General features: G+C 30.6%; 1 protein-coding gene across 1 annotated transcript; it reads right to left on the reverse strand.

The window, feature by feature from the left end:
* Positions 1-5468: 5468 nt before the first annotated feature.
* Positions 5469-6797, reverse strand: LOC148207770 (dof zinc finger protein DOF1.2-like). Its single transcript, XM_088118290.1, has one exon. The coding sequence runs from the start codon at positions 6427-6429 to the stop codon at positions 5692-5694; it is 738 nt and encodes a 245-aa protein (XP_087974416.1). The 5' UTR covers positions 6430-6797; the 3' UTR covers positions 5469-5691.
* Between the last annotated feature and the right edge of the window lie 8739 nt (positions 6798-15536).

Genomic DNA, 15536 nt, shown 5'->3' on the forward strand with positions numbered 1-15536 from the left:
ACAGTCACTCGGAGCTAAATAAAACATCCAAGAGTTGAAGACTTGAAAAATTGAAGACTCAAAAATTAAAGACTACCAAACTTCAAGAATTAGATTGTCTCTTCATTAAGCTACTAGTTGAAGAACTTCGTCAAACTACAAGTCGAAAAATTTCGTTAGACTGCAAGTCAAAGAGCTTCATAAAACCACAAGTCGAATAGACTTTATCAAATTACAAGCTGAAGATTTTATGAAGCTACAAATCGAAAACTTCGTCAAGTTAAGTCGAAAATCTCAAAAGATTTTCAACAAGTTCAAAACGGAAAACTTCATGTTTTTCAACAAGCTTAAGGTATCAACCTCCTTGATCCAAGAAAAGGCTCACTAGCTATTGAATCAAAGTTTACTTCCAAGAAAAACATCATAGGATTATATATTAGGGTATTGTAACACTCATGCATAAATACAAATCCAGTTCAATAAATTCAAATTTTTCTTTCTCAAAATTTTTGTTGCAAACACACTGTTTATTTAAAAATAATAATTACAACAAAGAATATTTTCATAATAATAATAATAATAATAAAAAGAAAATCAAGTGTACATGAATTGATAGACATCGAATGTAATTCAAATTTATTGGTGCTCGAAGAAAATTATATTTTATGATTTTAAAAAGTAGAAAAGTTATAAAAACTTTGAAACTCAAAAATCAGGAAAAGTCATATAAGTAATTATAATTAAAGATAAAATATTTTAAGAATGTTAACACAACTTTCTATATCCAACCTCTTTAAGGCTAAATTAATTAAGCATTTGTCTTATTTTTTTATAAAATAAAATATAAACACGTCAAAGTTAGTTTTAACAAATTATTAATGTATTTTTAATTAGAAATAAATTATTAATTAATTAAAGAGATAGAGAAAATAATTAATTGGTTATAATTAATTAATAGTGACATGCCTAGTAATTTAGAAATTAAGAGAGGACCATATTAGTTTAAAAACAATTTTTTAAAGATTTTTTATTTTAATATATTATAGATTATAAATATATATAATTGGGATATAGAGTAAGCTAATGTTGATTAATTCTCTCACTACCAACAAGCTTGGATGTTCTGGGAATATTCTTCTACTCAAAATGGATAGAGCCTAATATAATTTTCAGAAAAAAATTTAAAAACCACCCTGAATTATATTTACTTATAACAATAATCTTATCTCAAAATTTTAATGTAATCAATTATCCCCTCCCCCAACTTAAAGAAAATTGCTAAACATGAGACTCTAACTATTTGTTGGATACGAATTATGGCTTGCCACGTGTCAGGTTCGAAGAGGCGAGTTAAATCAACGTGCACGTAAAATATAAGGATCGAATCCAAAACACTCAGGTCGGCAGTCAGAGTATGAGTTAAGAGACCGAGCCGACCAATGACAAAGTCCGTAATGCGGTCTCTTCCGAACCCGACAACACGCCGTGTTTTTAGGGTGTGTCAGAGTTCCTGTCGGGCCTGGTTTCTATAAATAGAAACCATGACCTTAAATGCAAGGTATGCAATCCTAGATAGACTCGGCACGTTAGCTCGGACTAGAACTAACTTGTTCATCGGAGTGCTAACTTTATTTTGCAGGTCTCGCGAATGTTCTGGAAAGGTGTTGAACTGTGAGTCATAGCTCATCCTGTACCATCCGAGTTCAGCGATTTCGAGCTCAAACACTATTCTTAATCACCATTAACTTCATCTCTCTGCATATTTAGCTTTGGAGAATTCCCATTTAATGGTTGTTCAAGAAGAATTTTCTCTAAATTTGTTCAATAAAAAAAAAAGATTAAGATTGTGGATAGAAGATATACGTTTCTACACCATTCCAATTTATTAACGCATTTCTACTTTTCTTCGTGAGTACTAGAAAAAAGTTAGGCGAGGTGGAATCAGAAGTTTAAGGAGAACATATTTTTTTTTCAGCTTTACTAATATTAATATTCATCCCTCAGGATCATGATTCTTTTGGTTCATGGATCCTATAGCACATCAATATTCACGAGGTTCTATTTCAAAATCAATTGACAAAGAGAAGAGTAGCTCATGTCTATTATAAACCATTATTGTTAAGTCTCTTATCTTTTCAACGTGAGACCTTTAACAAGTTCTATACTTCATAAACTCAAATATGTTAAAATTAAGAGTAGAAGATTCCATTATAATTATAATAAGTATAAAATAATGTTAGATATATGTGTATATATTCAGCAAAATGTTGCTTTCTGGCATATCAAGTTGGGCAGCAGCACACAACTTGACTAAATTTAACTGGGTTGTTTTCGATTAAATTAAATCATTTTAAAATAATTTTTGGAAGTGTGAACTGAATTGATACTCCTAGTAAACAAGCATTTCTGGAACATGGTAAATACAATGCTGCGGATCTAGATAATTAATGTGCAGGGAAGGTGGCTCAAGGCATGCTTCATGAATGAATATTCATGCCTTTTTTTTAATATCGAATCCTCTTTTCCTCTTATTTTAAAATCAAAAGTGATGGCGATATGTCTAACCTAATGTTTTAATACTCTATTTCTAAAATGGTGATAAAGATATATCTTTTATTTATATATACACTTAGTTTAATAATTTTAATAAAGCATTTAACATATTAATGACGCATTTTAAATTTCCAACCAAAGGTTTTATATGTCCAATCAATTTCCCTCCTGAATCCGCCATAATGTTGGTGAGCTAAACTTAAAATTTAGTCTAAAAAATAAAGTTGACTCTTAAGTTGGACTTAAGGGGGACACTATGTGTCAATTACAATTGGGCTTGGGCCTCAAGAGCTGTTGGGCTTGGATTCCATGAAGGGAACAATTAAATCAATATTATTTTCTTTAAATATGTTATTTTAATGCAATATAAATATCAAAGAGTAAAATTGAATGGTCTAGCAGGATTTTTTATTTTTATTTTTTTAATTGAAGATTCCAACCTTCAACCTTTTAATCCAGTTATGTTCAGGTTATCATGGAACAAGGTTTTTAAATTAGATAAAATGTGTTGTCGGTCTTGTTTTAAACTTGTAACATATTGTAAAAATAAAACTAAGTAGAAAAAGTGATTAATTTTTTGTTAGACATATATGAGTTCATCTGGATACAGTGATGATTTTACAATTTTTCTGGAGGTTTATAAAACATAAAAAAGAAATAATAATAAATAAAGAAAAAACTTGAGACAATGCAAGTTTACAATTTTATTTTCTCTGAGTTTACTTTTCATGGGACAAGTTTCATATTTTTTTTAGTACATATTCTGACATCCAAACTTAAAACAAACGGTGAATATCATTTACCGTTGAACTATGCTCGTATTGATTACTATATATTTGATAGTTACAATAATATTGTAATAAAATTTTAAAGTTACAATAATCTTACCAATTTGAATATAGTTTGACTCGTTCAAATTCTTCCCATTTTTGATACGGTCATATATAATATTAAAGAGCGATAATATTTGTAAAAAAGAAATCATGAGGAACATATAAGGAACCAAAGAGGGTGGTGCAAAATTATTATTGTTGATGCAAAATTCTGTCAAGCTGTCGAGATCGACCACGTAGCAACTGGTCGAGCTAACGAGGTGCCAGCTCATGCAAGGTAGGACATACAAAAAGAAAGTAAACACTCTGACGTTCAAATCAGTATAGGCGTGAGCTCAAATAGATCATTCTCGGAGCAGAATTGCATACCTGAGAAAGAGGAATGAATATCTTTTTATAGATAGAGTAAAATGACACATTCGTTACGGCCGTTACGTACGATAAGGCGATTAGATTTCGGGCCATAGGTCCGCAATGATTGAAATCAACTATGGATGAGCTTAGTAGCTCGACCCTAGATGAGCTTAGTAGCACATCGGTAGGTGAGCTAAGGAGCTCGGTGGTAGACGAGCTAATTAACTCGGCCATAAGTGAACTTGGGAGCTCGACGGTAGATGAGCTAAGTAGCTCGACCATATCTCGCCACGTGATAGGTCATATTTTTTTCTCCAACAATTATAATTAAAGAAAGTACGCTTTCTAATTACTAAAGTTTGAAGTTAATATTTATTTAATCTATCTTTAAATATTAGGTATCAAATACAGTCTAAACTCAAATTTGGTGATGGATTTCTGTAATAAATATATTGTAGTTAGAATGTGAGATCCGGTGGGCCCGGGATGAGGTGGCTCGAAGACATTCAATGAAGGGGGAGGGAGTTTGTTGTTATGAATTGATATCTGCCACAGCCACAAAATAGGTTTTGGAAAACGTAACCACACTGCCATTAATTTCACACATTTATGAGCTTCCTTTTTCAACAATCCCCATGTGATTTCTTCACATCACCACTTTGACTTTTTCTTCCTCCCTATGGATGCTAAAACCATTCCCCATTTCTTATTTACACCAATCAGTTTCCTACTTCAATGTCATAATGCATCAAATGTTTCAAAACAATTCATAAGAATAAGCTCATGTTTATATGAGACTCATGAAACATATATGCAACTTTAAATGAGAAAACATATTTTAATTTTTGGAGATTAAATATAATTAAACCATTACTTATTTGTCCCTTGGTCCAAATATGAATGTATTAGGTAACGATTGCTAGCTCAACCTAAACCTAATTCAACATAGGTAGACAGTTTTCATTAATTTGTTGGATTATAGTTGTTCAATAATTTGGAGAATGCTAAATTGAGTTGGCATATTTAATTTTGGAAAATTGACACAAAATTTCCCTTATATCAGACACTGATATTAGTAGTATATCAAATGTATGTTACATACATATTTCAAGTAGTATATCATATACATATATTACAAAGGTATATTATTTGGGTAAAATTGTCATTAAAATTAATGTTATATTTGAAAAAATTAAATGTGATTGTTATTTTACGAATTTTACTAAATATTTTGGTCATATATTTGTAACTGTACATTTAACTTTGTGATAAAACGAGCTGGATGGCTCGCTATAAAGCATGTGTGAATGGTAAATGGACTAATCTACCAAACTATGGTAAGAGTTTGGCTAAAAATGAGCAATTATAGAAAATAATGCCATGCCACTTAAAATTGTGTTCACATATAATTATGGCAATGAACTAACATTATTTTATAAGGATCTATATGGTGATTTAACTTAATCTCAAAGGATCTATATATGCATAAATATACATACAAACTGCATACAATTAATTTGTTTATCATTCTTTTCCCTCACTCTTCGCGAAGCAGTAGCTGTGTATGTTAAAAGATCATTTTCAATTTATTTCTGAGATTTCTTGGCAATTAAAACTTAGCTTTTGACTTTCTTTAGCTTTTGTAGTTGTAGGGTTATAATCGCAGAGTTTACTATACAGTTAATTTGACTCTTCCGTAAACCCAAGCAACCATATTCAACTAAACATCCAAAAAGATCATCAAGACCATGAAAAATAAAACGAGAAATCGTATTTGAAAATTAACTACGAGTGTTTATTTTAATATATAGTTTTGAATGTAACAGTATGGAATATAATCCCATGTACTATATATCTAGCATGGAAAATTTCTTGGTATCAATATATATATATATTTTAATTTTTTTGTTTGACGGAAGAATAAGATGGAAAAATGTATATGATGTAAATATTATTGGAGAATTATATATATTTACGGCGTGGAAAGAACCTCAAAACCAGGTGGGATGTCGAAGGAGCTCCAATTATCCCCAACTTGGCAGAACTGGTCCGTGACCCGCACGTGACAATTCGCAAACGGCTCCAATTCCAATTCCGGCCATAGTTCATCATCATCTACGCCCAATTCAAATGGGAAATTCTGGTAATTATTTCCCGTAATTTCCTGTTTTTTGTGTTGCTCGTCGAGAATTAAATCGGAGAGCCCGTCGAAGAAGATCTCGGAATTGCTCTCCGGCGTCAGATTATCGGGCAATGGGGAGCTGGTCAACGCGTGGGGCCCAGTGGGGGGCGAGTCGTCGGAGTTCAAGAATCGGGCGAAAACGGCGGCGAGATCGATGTCAGATCCAGTACTGGATGAGCTGGCATCGTCAGATTTAGTGGAATTTGGATTTAGCCGGTCGGAGGAGTGGGGACGTGGCAGGGAGGATTTGGCGCGGCGGGCCTTGCGGCAGCCACCGCCGACGGGGACGTTACGGAGGGAGCCGCCCTTGGTCCAGTAGCGGCGGCAGGCTTTACAGAAGTATCTGGGCTGGGAGAGGCTGTAGTTGTTGTAGTAACAGAACTTGGTGTTGGCGGAGGCGCAGCGGGGGCAATTGGGGGCGGCTTCGAGGTGGGGCTTCCATTTCCGCTGGAGATGCAGCGGCGGAGGAGGAGGAGGGAGGAGAGGCGGCGCGTGGGGGATCTGGTGGTCGGAAATTGGAGAGAACATTATTATTATTATTATTATTATTATTCAGAATCAAAAAAAGAGAGGAAATGGGGGTGTGTGAGCCTGAGGAGAGAAGAAGGGAATAATGGAATTTATGTAGAGTGAAGAGGGTGTGAAGAGAAACGTGGGCGGTTGGAGAGCCGTTAGGACCAAGGAAGGGTGTGAGCGTGTGTATGGGAAGAAACACAGCTTCAGTTCATGAGATCGGAGCTGTATAACAGGCGGATTGCTCTCACACCCCACGTGGCTTCTTCCCATTCGATACAGTACATGAATTGAAAGTGATTGACGTTGATTAGTCAAACCTCACTTGGTTGTCTTTGAAATTTTGTCCCCCAAATTACTCTTATATCCTTCCCCCTACCCCCTCTTTAATAATATCACACCACTAATCATCCAACTTCTCTAATTTCCAAATCATCATCATTTTAGTTTATGAATTATTCAAATCAACTTAGACTTTTTTTGATTAGCGGTGATTTAACATGTTTAAAATGGTATCTTATGAATGATATTACAGGAATTTGAAATACAATGTAACATCGTGTGTTCTAATATCATGGATGAAAAAATTAATCATTTATATTTTATTTTTCCTAATTCCCTCCCATCCTCTCATATAATAGTTTCATTTTTCTATTTTATCTTCCTTTCTTTTCTTCTCTGATTGAAGTTTTCTGAGGAGAGGGTAAAAATATATACGATAATTTATATTACCCGAGTAATTATTGAAAGAATAATTTAAATTTTAGTTAGCTAGCCTAAACTTTTAAACAGCTTTTTAATGATTTTCAATAGAGGAAAAAAATTATAAACAAAGTATGCTTCTAATTAATTCTTCCAATTTTAATGGGAGAACAATCTCAAAATTTATATAGAGGTAATAGGATTTCTCATTGTTAAATATTTAGTCTCCTCTGCACAGTTATTTATAACTTAACATTTACAAACATAAATTAGTTTACTGATATAACAACTCAATCACTTTCCAAGTCTAGAGAAAGAAAGCTAGGTACAAATAACAAACACTCAAAAAATGACTCAATGTGCTGCCTTAATATTAACAAACAAAAGCATTGGTCTTCATTATTGTTGATTTCCAAAAAAAAAAAATGCAAATTAAAAAAAAAAATTGTTGCATCATCAATGCCAATTAATCCAACTAGTTTTTGGTTTCTTAATTGATTATTATTGTATGCTTATACATCGTGTAAAAGATAACTTACTGTTTGACAACAAATTTTGATTGGACAATTATGAAAATAAGTCATGAATCATTGAATGAGTTCATTAATCACACCACCATCTTCAAATGCTCTACACTATACCCTCTCTTAAATATTTTCTCAAGTTGCAACAAGTATTTATTTTAATCATTAACATAAACAAAAAAAAAACTTATATAATAAATGGAATAAAAAAACTTATATGAACTTATATTTTATTTTTTTTGGTTCTATTTCTGATATTCTTTAGTCATTTGCATATATTCCTTACATGCAGGTTAATTATATAATAAATGTTTATTTTGGATTTTGTTTTAAAAAAATGCAATTTCTTATTTCATAATATTAAAATAAATAAAATAATATTTATTTCTCCACTTGTAGGTTTGTCTGATATTTAAGGCAAGGATAGAATGGTAATTTGCAGGGGAAAACTGAAAATGGTCGGCACGAATGGGAGTGATACAGTGAGCTTCCAGTCGTGGATTTAGGGAGAAATATGAGGAATAATACAGATTATTAAAATTAATTAATTAATTAATTAGATGCAAAGCGTAAGAAGGCATGTTGCCATGCACGTGATCAAACGGGTTACGTGGCGTATCTTCGTTAACTTAAATTAAACTAAAACTAATTTAATACTCTTAATGATTTTAGCTAGCTTACTTATATCTAATTAATTAAGTTTTTAGTATAATTAATTAAGTTATTTAATCCTAGGTTGCGGACACACTTGGTCACACTCCTCTCTCTCAAATTAATAGGTCAACTAATTTCTTTTTAAGGGGGCTGTTATCATGGTTGACTTACTTTATTATAGATTAATCCTTAATTCTTTTAATGTTAAAGTAAAATTGAGTTTAATTTTAATATTTTTTTTAATTACATATTAATGAAATATCCTTCCATAAATTACTGAGAATGCGACACGTCGTGGATGGGTGCTATAAAATTGAGGAACCTTTTTTAATATTTAATTCCAGTTTTTCAATTTTTAGTACTAATTCGAGTTCACATCCAGTGCAGGAAACAATTAATTCCCATTTATGTGAAATAAATTTTTTTTTTTTTTTTATCATTCAAACCTTTACCCTCGTTTAATGGAAGTTATATATCTTAAACAAATCAACTATATCCAGATTGGCAAGTAACATTTTATTGTATTTTTTGGCCATTTTTAACAAATCTTCTACCTCCGATCATGGGTAAAAATAATTTATGAATTGTTGTCTTTTAATTTCGATAGGATTCTATTCAATACATGTAAGGATGGATTCGAATATACGATATTTTAGTCAAGGGTACATACCTTAATTCTAGCATGTAAAATGGGTCTATTAAATACATTATTTAATTATAACATAAATAAAATATGATATCAAATATTGCTGGTGAAATTTTGAAATTACTAATAAATTTTTTTTTTTTTTTGGGACTACAGATCACACAAATAATTTAATAAGGTATCATACGTACAAAATTATTTAATATATTAATTATTCAAACATGATATTATTAATTATATTTCAATAAATGATTGAATCTTAAGATAAAACTAAGTGGTTTTTGTTTTTGGTAGATTTTACTAAATCGATAGGTTATATCTTAAAATCAATTGATACTGGAAATAGTAACTATGTATATTATAAATCTTTATTATGTAATTGGTTTTCAATTAGAAAAAGTGAAAAATAATAAACTAGGGCTTCCATGGCTTTTCTGTTTTATGACATAGAAATTACTCGCTTATTAAGATATAAGGTTTTATATGTATTTATTTTCAAAGGGTATATTCATAGTTTTAAATTTTTAATAAGCATGATTTTACAAACTTTGAAGTCATACCATATATATACTTATTTCAATATTTATGTAAAAGAATAAGTTATAAAAACTTGAATTTGTGTAATTACCTATACTTTCAAGTATAGGGTTAATGATTAATATTATTGTGTACAATTATTATTAAAATTAAGTTAGAACGTAGTATTTAAAAATATTAGTTTTTTAATTTATGCATAGCCTATATGAGTAATAGATCTCATATATATCAAACATAAACTTGGGTACATCCATCAACAAGATGGATAAAAAAAATTTGGATAATTTTGTCGCAACAAATAATTAGTATAAACTTGACACTAGGTATAGACTTATTTTTTATGTCACATAGATAAAAAAATATGATACCTTAGAAATGAATGATCTAATATTTATAAGTTACATAGATTTTATAGCAACAACCAATTTATAAGGAACTCTATTTTAGTTTGATCTCCATATGAAACAAAGGTTAAAAACCCCTTTGAATTTTAAAATGTGATATAACATTTAACCAAGAAAACACTCTTGAGAATTCTCCGGAGAAGTGATCCGTAGGAGTGGATTATTTGGAGAAAAAATTAAAATCACGTGGTGGGTTTTGCATCATTTTCATGAAATAATATATATATATATGTCACTTAAGAAGAATAGAGCTTATAATATAATATATGTATATATAGCTTATACGCCTCAAATTAAATCCCCATCGCCATCCCTTACATATCATATTTATCACAAACCACATGCTGATTCTCTCCCCCTAAAATTCTCTCATTTTCTCCAACCAAACACACACTTTTCTGCATTATTTAATCCCATCAACCATATAATAATATTTTCCTCATGTTCAATATGCTTTATTTCTCTTTGCAATTTCTAAGCCTTGTCTTTCTTAAATACGTCTTTTGCAATTTTTAATTAAAAAAATAAATTCTCTATTTCTTTTTTTCTATGGAAGGATTCAAACAGGGAGGGTGCAGAATAAGTCAATAATTCAGTTTTAGAGATATTTGAAGAAATATAAATCTTTGATTATGGATTAAATAGTGAGGGGAGGAATCTTTGAAATATATATACTATATAGTACTATACCTAGTAAGGTTATTGACTATGTATTTTAACCATTTTAAAAACGTTTGGACCTTCGTAGTTATGACTTATGAGAAATATTTTAACCTCTTGTTTTCTGTTTTTCCTTTTCTTCAATTAAAATAAAAAGAGTGTTTTTAATAAGCAATATTATATTTCTTAAAGGTTATTAAACATATTATATTAGTAATGTATTATTCCAAGTCTTGGGCCATCCGGTCATACAAAATGGTCCATGATCCATAGGTTAATTACTTACTGACGTCATTTTCTATTTCTCATTTTTAAGTTAAATAAAACATGGGTGAAGATCTTTCAAATTGACAATTAACTTTCTTAGTTAAATATTAATTAAACATTTCACCCAAAATACCGTAAAAGAGTTTTCGAAAATTTTAAAAATACTTTTAATTATAAAACTAAACATTATTAATAAATTTTAAACCAAATTATAATAGTTTCTATAGTATTAAACTTTTTAGCTTCTCCATATTGTTTGAATTTTAACTTTAATTAGGTCTTTATAAGTCTTTATAGTCCTAAGATTTACAATGTGATCACTGTGATTTTATTAAACCTTACCAATCGTAGCTAAATTTAGAAAACATAAACTTATTGTCATGTAAATGGATAACTAACCAAATCATAAAGGCTAATTGAAACTTCTAAAATCATAGACAATTCATAGGCTCTAAAAACTTATCTCCAGTAATCTTCGTAATAATTTATTTTTATATATAAAAATTAAGTTTAGGAATATTACTCATACTTAAATTTTCTCTATTTTGATTTTTTAATTTGATAAGAAATCTAAAAATCTTACCCCCTTTTTTTTAAAAGAGGGAATAATAATAAACACTCCAATTCTAAAAATCGGTGAGATACACGCGTATGTGGCAGCAGCAAGTAAGTTTGAATAATTCTTCATATATTTCAACGCTCGGAATCAAACAAAATGATCTGTAGCCACATCTGGCGGGAGTTAAAAAACTAAAAAAATTTATCTTTCCTGGATGAACGTTACATAAAAGTCCATATGATAAGGTAGAATTTTGGGGGTAAATTATGTCATATATTTGAAACTTTGATCCATTAGCGTTGAAATTGGGTGCCAAAACCGAATCAATTAATTGTTTGTTGAATAATGGGCAACGTGGATCTGCGTGACATATATATTATATTAACTAATTTTAAGCCTTGTTCAGCTATAAATACTCAGCAAAATTTTGTATAACGTAAACTAATTACCATTGGTTTTTTAAAGCCAGCACTGGAAAATGGTGAACTCTAAGGTTGCCGGAGCCGTGGCGATGGCTGCTTTCCTTGCTGTCTTCCTCCTCATATCCACCAATGAAGTGGCTGCCGCCGGTCTGCAAGAATCCGCACTTGGTCGGTACAATTTACACCTAAATTTTTAACTCCGGTTTTTTTCTAAATTTTAAAAAGTTTGATACTATACTTTTTAATTTGTATCATCCACTAGGTTTAATTTTAATTGAGTTGGATGCTAAAAGTAAAACTTTACCCCTAACTTGGTCAAAGTTAATAAATTTTAATTACCTTAAACTACCTTTTTTTAATAAAAAAAATTGGTGTAGATCCGGGATAATCCTTTGTTCCACTAGATCTATTTCTAACTAGCCAATTAAGAATTCTCAGACTTACTAATACTAACTAAGTGCATCTTTGATACAGTCATCGATTCTCCCGAAAGATCACATATATTAATGATGAGGAACACATTTTTATTATTCTACCGATACTTGTACTTGCTCTGCTATTCTGTCTAAGCCTAATTGAGGAAGAATTATGGACCGTAAAACAAAAAAATATGCTGATTCGGGTTGGGTATACTATTTTTTATTTATAACAAAACTTTTGCTATAAATTTATCCACTAATTTTAATAAAATACAATATAAGAATCTCTACAACTCCCCTCATTTTTTGGTAAGTCAAGCCTCACATAAAATTGAAATTGATAATGTGTAAAATTGACCCTAGATCAAACAAAAGATTTAATAATATTGGATGAAATTGAAAGTTTAGGTTAAAAATTTATTAAGTCAGGGAGGGTAAAAGGGACTATTTTCTCTTAAATTAATGATCATGATATGTCAGCAATCTACTATATCTATTTTGTCGTAGACATGCATATTATTTCTTTTTTAATAACTTACAGGACGAAAAGTTCTTGAAGCTAAATATGAACCTACCGGCAGAAGTGGCTACAACAGCCACGAGCCCAATGGCAGAAGTGGCTACAATGGCTATGAACCCAATGGCAGAAGTGGCTACAATGGCGTCAAGCCCACGGGAAGGGGAGGATACAACTAATTAACTTTCCGCACAAAATAAATATACTTGTTGATACGTGGATTTCGGTCCTCCGATTCTCCTCCTCACACCTACCAAACTTGTTGATCCGGGATTAGTACCTGCAAAACCAGATGAGCTAAACCGGTACGACACTAGTCACACGGGCGATGTTTAAGTTAGCAAGAGGATAATGTGAAATGTAGCTAGTTTTAGATGCCCTTACCTCTAAGGCTGGATCGTTACTTATAGTCGCCAGGTTGTTCCAGAACATTCCATAGGTAGCTAACTCTAATTTCGTTGGCGGGCCTGGCGAAACCGTGGATCGAAGACGAAGGGCCGCTGGAGGGCCGTGGGCCGAGCCCCGCAGCCCAGTGGCTTCCTTCCGATCTTCACCTGTACCTCGACTTTCGGTTTCCATTGCATAACAATACTCTATGAATCCATTTATGTATATATAATATATATGTGTGTGTATATATATATATATATATATATACGCGCGCGCGGTGTGTCGTTCCAGCTTTATAAATAAATAAATAAATGTTTGGCTTTTATTTTGTGAATCTGATCAGCACGTAAATTACTTAAAAAAAGGTTAATAATATTTAGGTATTAAATTGGCTAGTGAACATCTCACGCCGACTACTGCTATATTTTTAACCATCAAGAGAACGAGAATGGATAAAATAAGAAAGAGAATAGATATTTTCTATTATTTTTAAAAAAATAAATACTTATCAACTTTTGAATTGTCAGTGGAAAAAAAACTTTAGAAAAAAAGTTTATCCAACCCCTGTTGGCACGAAAAATTTAATTCGTGAAGTTAATATAATTTTATTCATCTTTGTATTAGAATCTCTTCTAAGTGCTCTAACAACTTTTTAGAAATCTTACTCCTCCACGAAAATGAGGTTAAGACCTCTCTATTTATAGTCTTCGAGAGTCACTTGGACTGATTACTAGCTATATACGAGCTTTACGCTAACTTGAGCTAACTCGAACTTTGGCTTTGGTTGACCTTGGACGTTATGTCCGATTTTTGACTTTATTCAAGTTTGATACAACTTTATTTAGTAGACTTGAGTTATCTCTATTTTAGACACAATCTCCATATGCATAATCTAATTAGATATTTTTTACGGTGACAAATAGCTTTATTTCATTAAACAATTTTCATATCTTTTAATTTAATTTAGATATGCATGTCTACCTGTAATAGCTAGGTTCCAAAAACAATGACATATTTGATAATGTTTGGTGGGCAGAAATTTATTATTTAAAAGCCATATATTATAATAAAAATAAAATTAATTATTTCATCTGTTTAGATATAATCAATTTAACTAAATAATTTCTTATTTACCCAAACAATATTTTAGAAAAGTGAAGCTCCTTTCCAATCACTTCAAAAACAAGGGACGAAAAGACGAAAAAGACAAAACATTCTGAATTTAGAGTGATAAAACCTAAACCCTAAAACAACCCTTTTTTTTAGAACCCTAAAACAACCATTTATCTTCAAACACTATTTTTTTTAATAATAATAATGATGATGAAATTTACTTAATCTAATTTCCCATAGTTCGAACATTTCAGACCTATAGTAATTTAATAAAAGTATTAGAGCATAATGTTAAAACATATTTAGTATTTTAACTTTTTTTTCTTTTTGATAAACAGTATTTTAACTGCTTCCTCGATGTAGGATTAATTTATAACCTAGGATTTTTGCGTCAAAAAGTAAACTACCTCTATATATTATTTATATCAAATATTTGGGTTGGATCAGTAGATGTTATTGTGGTCACTCATTTCAATATTGTCTAACAAAAAGAAAAAAAGGAATGTTAATATCTTAAAATAATTATTTACATATTTTCTAACGAATCAAAATTAATAAGAAAAATTACCCTCTATACACTTAAAAAGTTATTTTTAAAAGTTGTTAGAGAATAGATAATCGACAAAAGAATTGTTGAATGAAGTTAAATAAAATGAAAATAAATATATCCATATATAATTTTTTGGTAGTAAAATAAATGATTTTAAAATTAAGAATAATTGGGGTTATAAGTTTCAATTCAGCCCAAATTTATTTTAGTAGAAGCATTGAACCAATCTCGAGTTTATAACTCAAATTTTTTCTAGTTATCGAGTTTTTTTTTTTTTAATATCTTTAACTACTAAAATCTTTTGAAAGTATATAGGCTTAAAAGAGAGATACCAATTAAAAAATTTGGAGGTTTAATATAACTAAAGAACATAATTCTAAAAGTTAAGAATACAGAGTATACTTAATAATTCTAGTATATCGTTAATAAATATAAATATTCTACCATCGTAACGATCACTACATAACAAAAAGAGTTTACATGGAAGACTTCTTAAAATGTCAAGTACTTCAATAACAACAACCTCAACGATTTGAAAAATTTCAAAAGTACATACGTGCTAAACCAAGAAAAGTAAGTCTTGTTCATAATATTCAAACGATCAATATTTGAGCCCACACGTAGGTGCGCCGTGACTCGGTCAGCAAGGCACACACTTGGTCCCAAATTCCATGTTTTAGACAGCAACTTATATCCTTTGCCTCTTAGGTAGGTAAGGTATATTTATGTTAGTTTGCTTGGGAAATTAAATACAAATT

Source organism: Momordica charantia, unplaced genomic scaffold (genome assembly GCF_013281855.1).
Source record: "Momordica charantia cultivar OHB3-1 unplaced genomic scaffold, Mcharantia_2.0 BLBB01000088.1, whole genome shotgun sequence".
Lineage (NCBI taxonomy): Eukaryota > Viridiplantae > Streptophyta > Magnoliopsida > Cucurbitales > Cucurbitaceae > Momordica > Momordica charantia.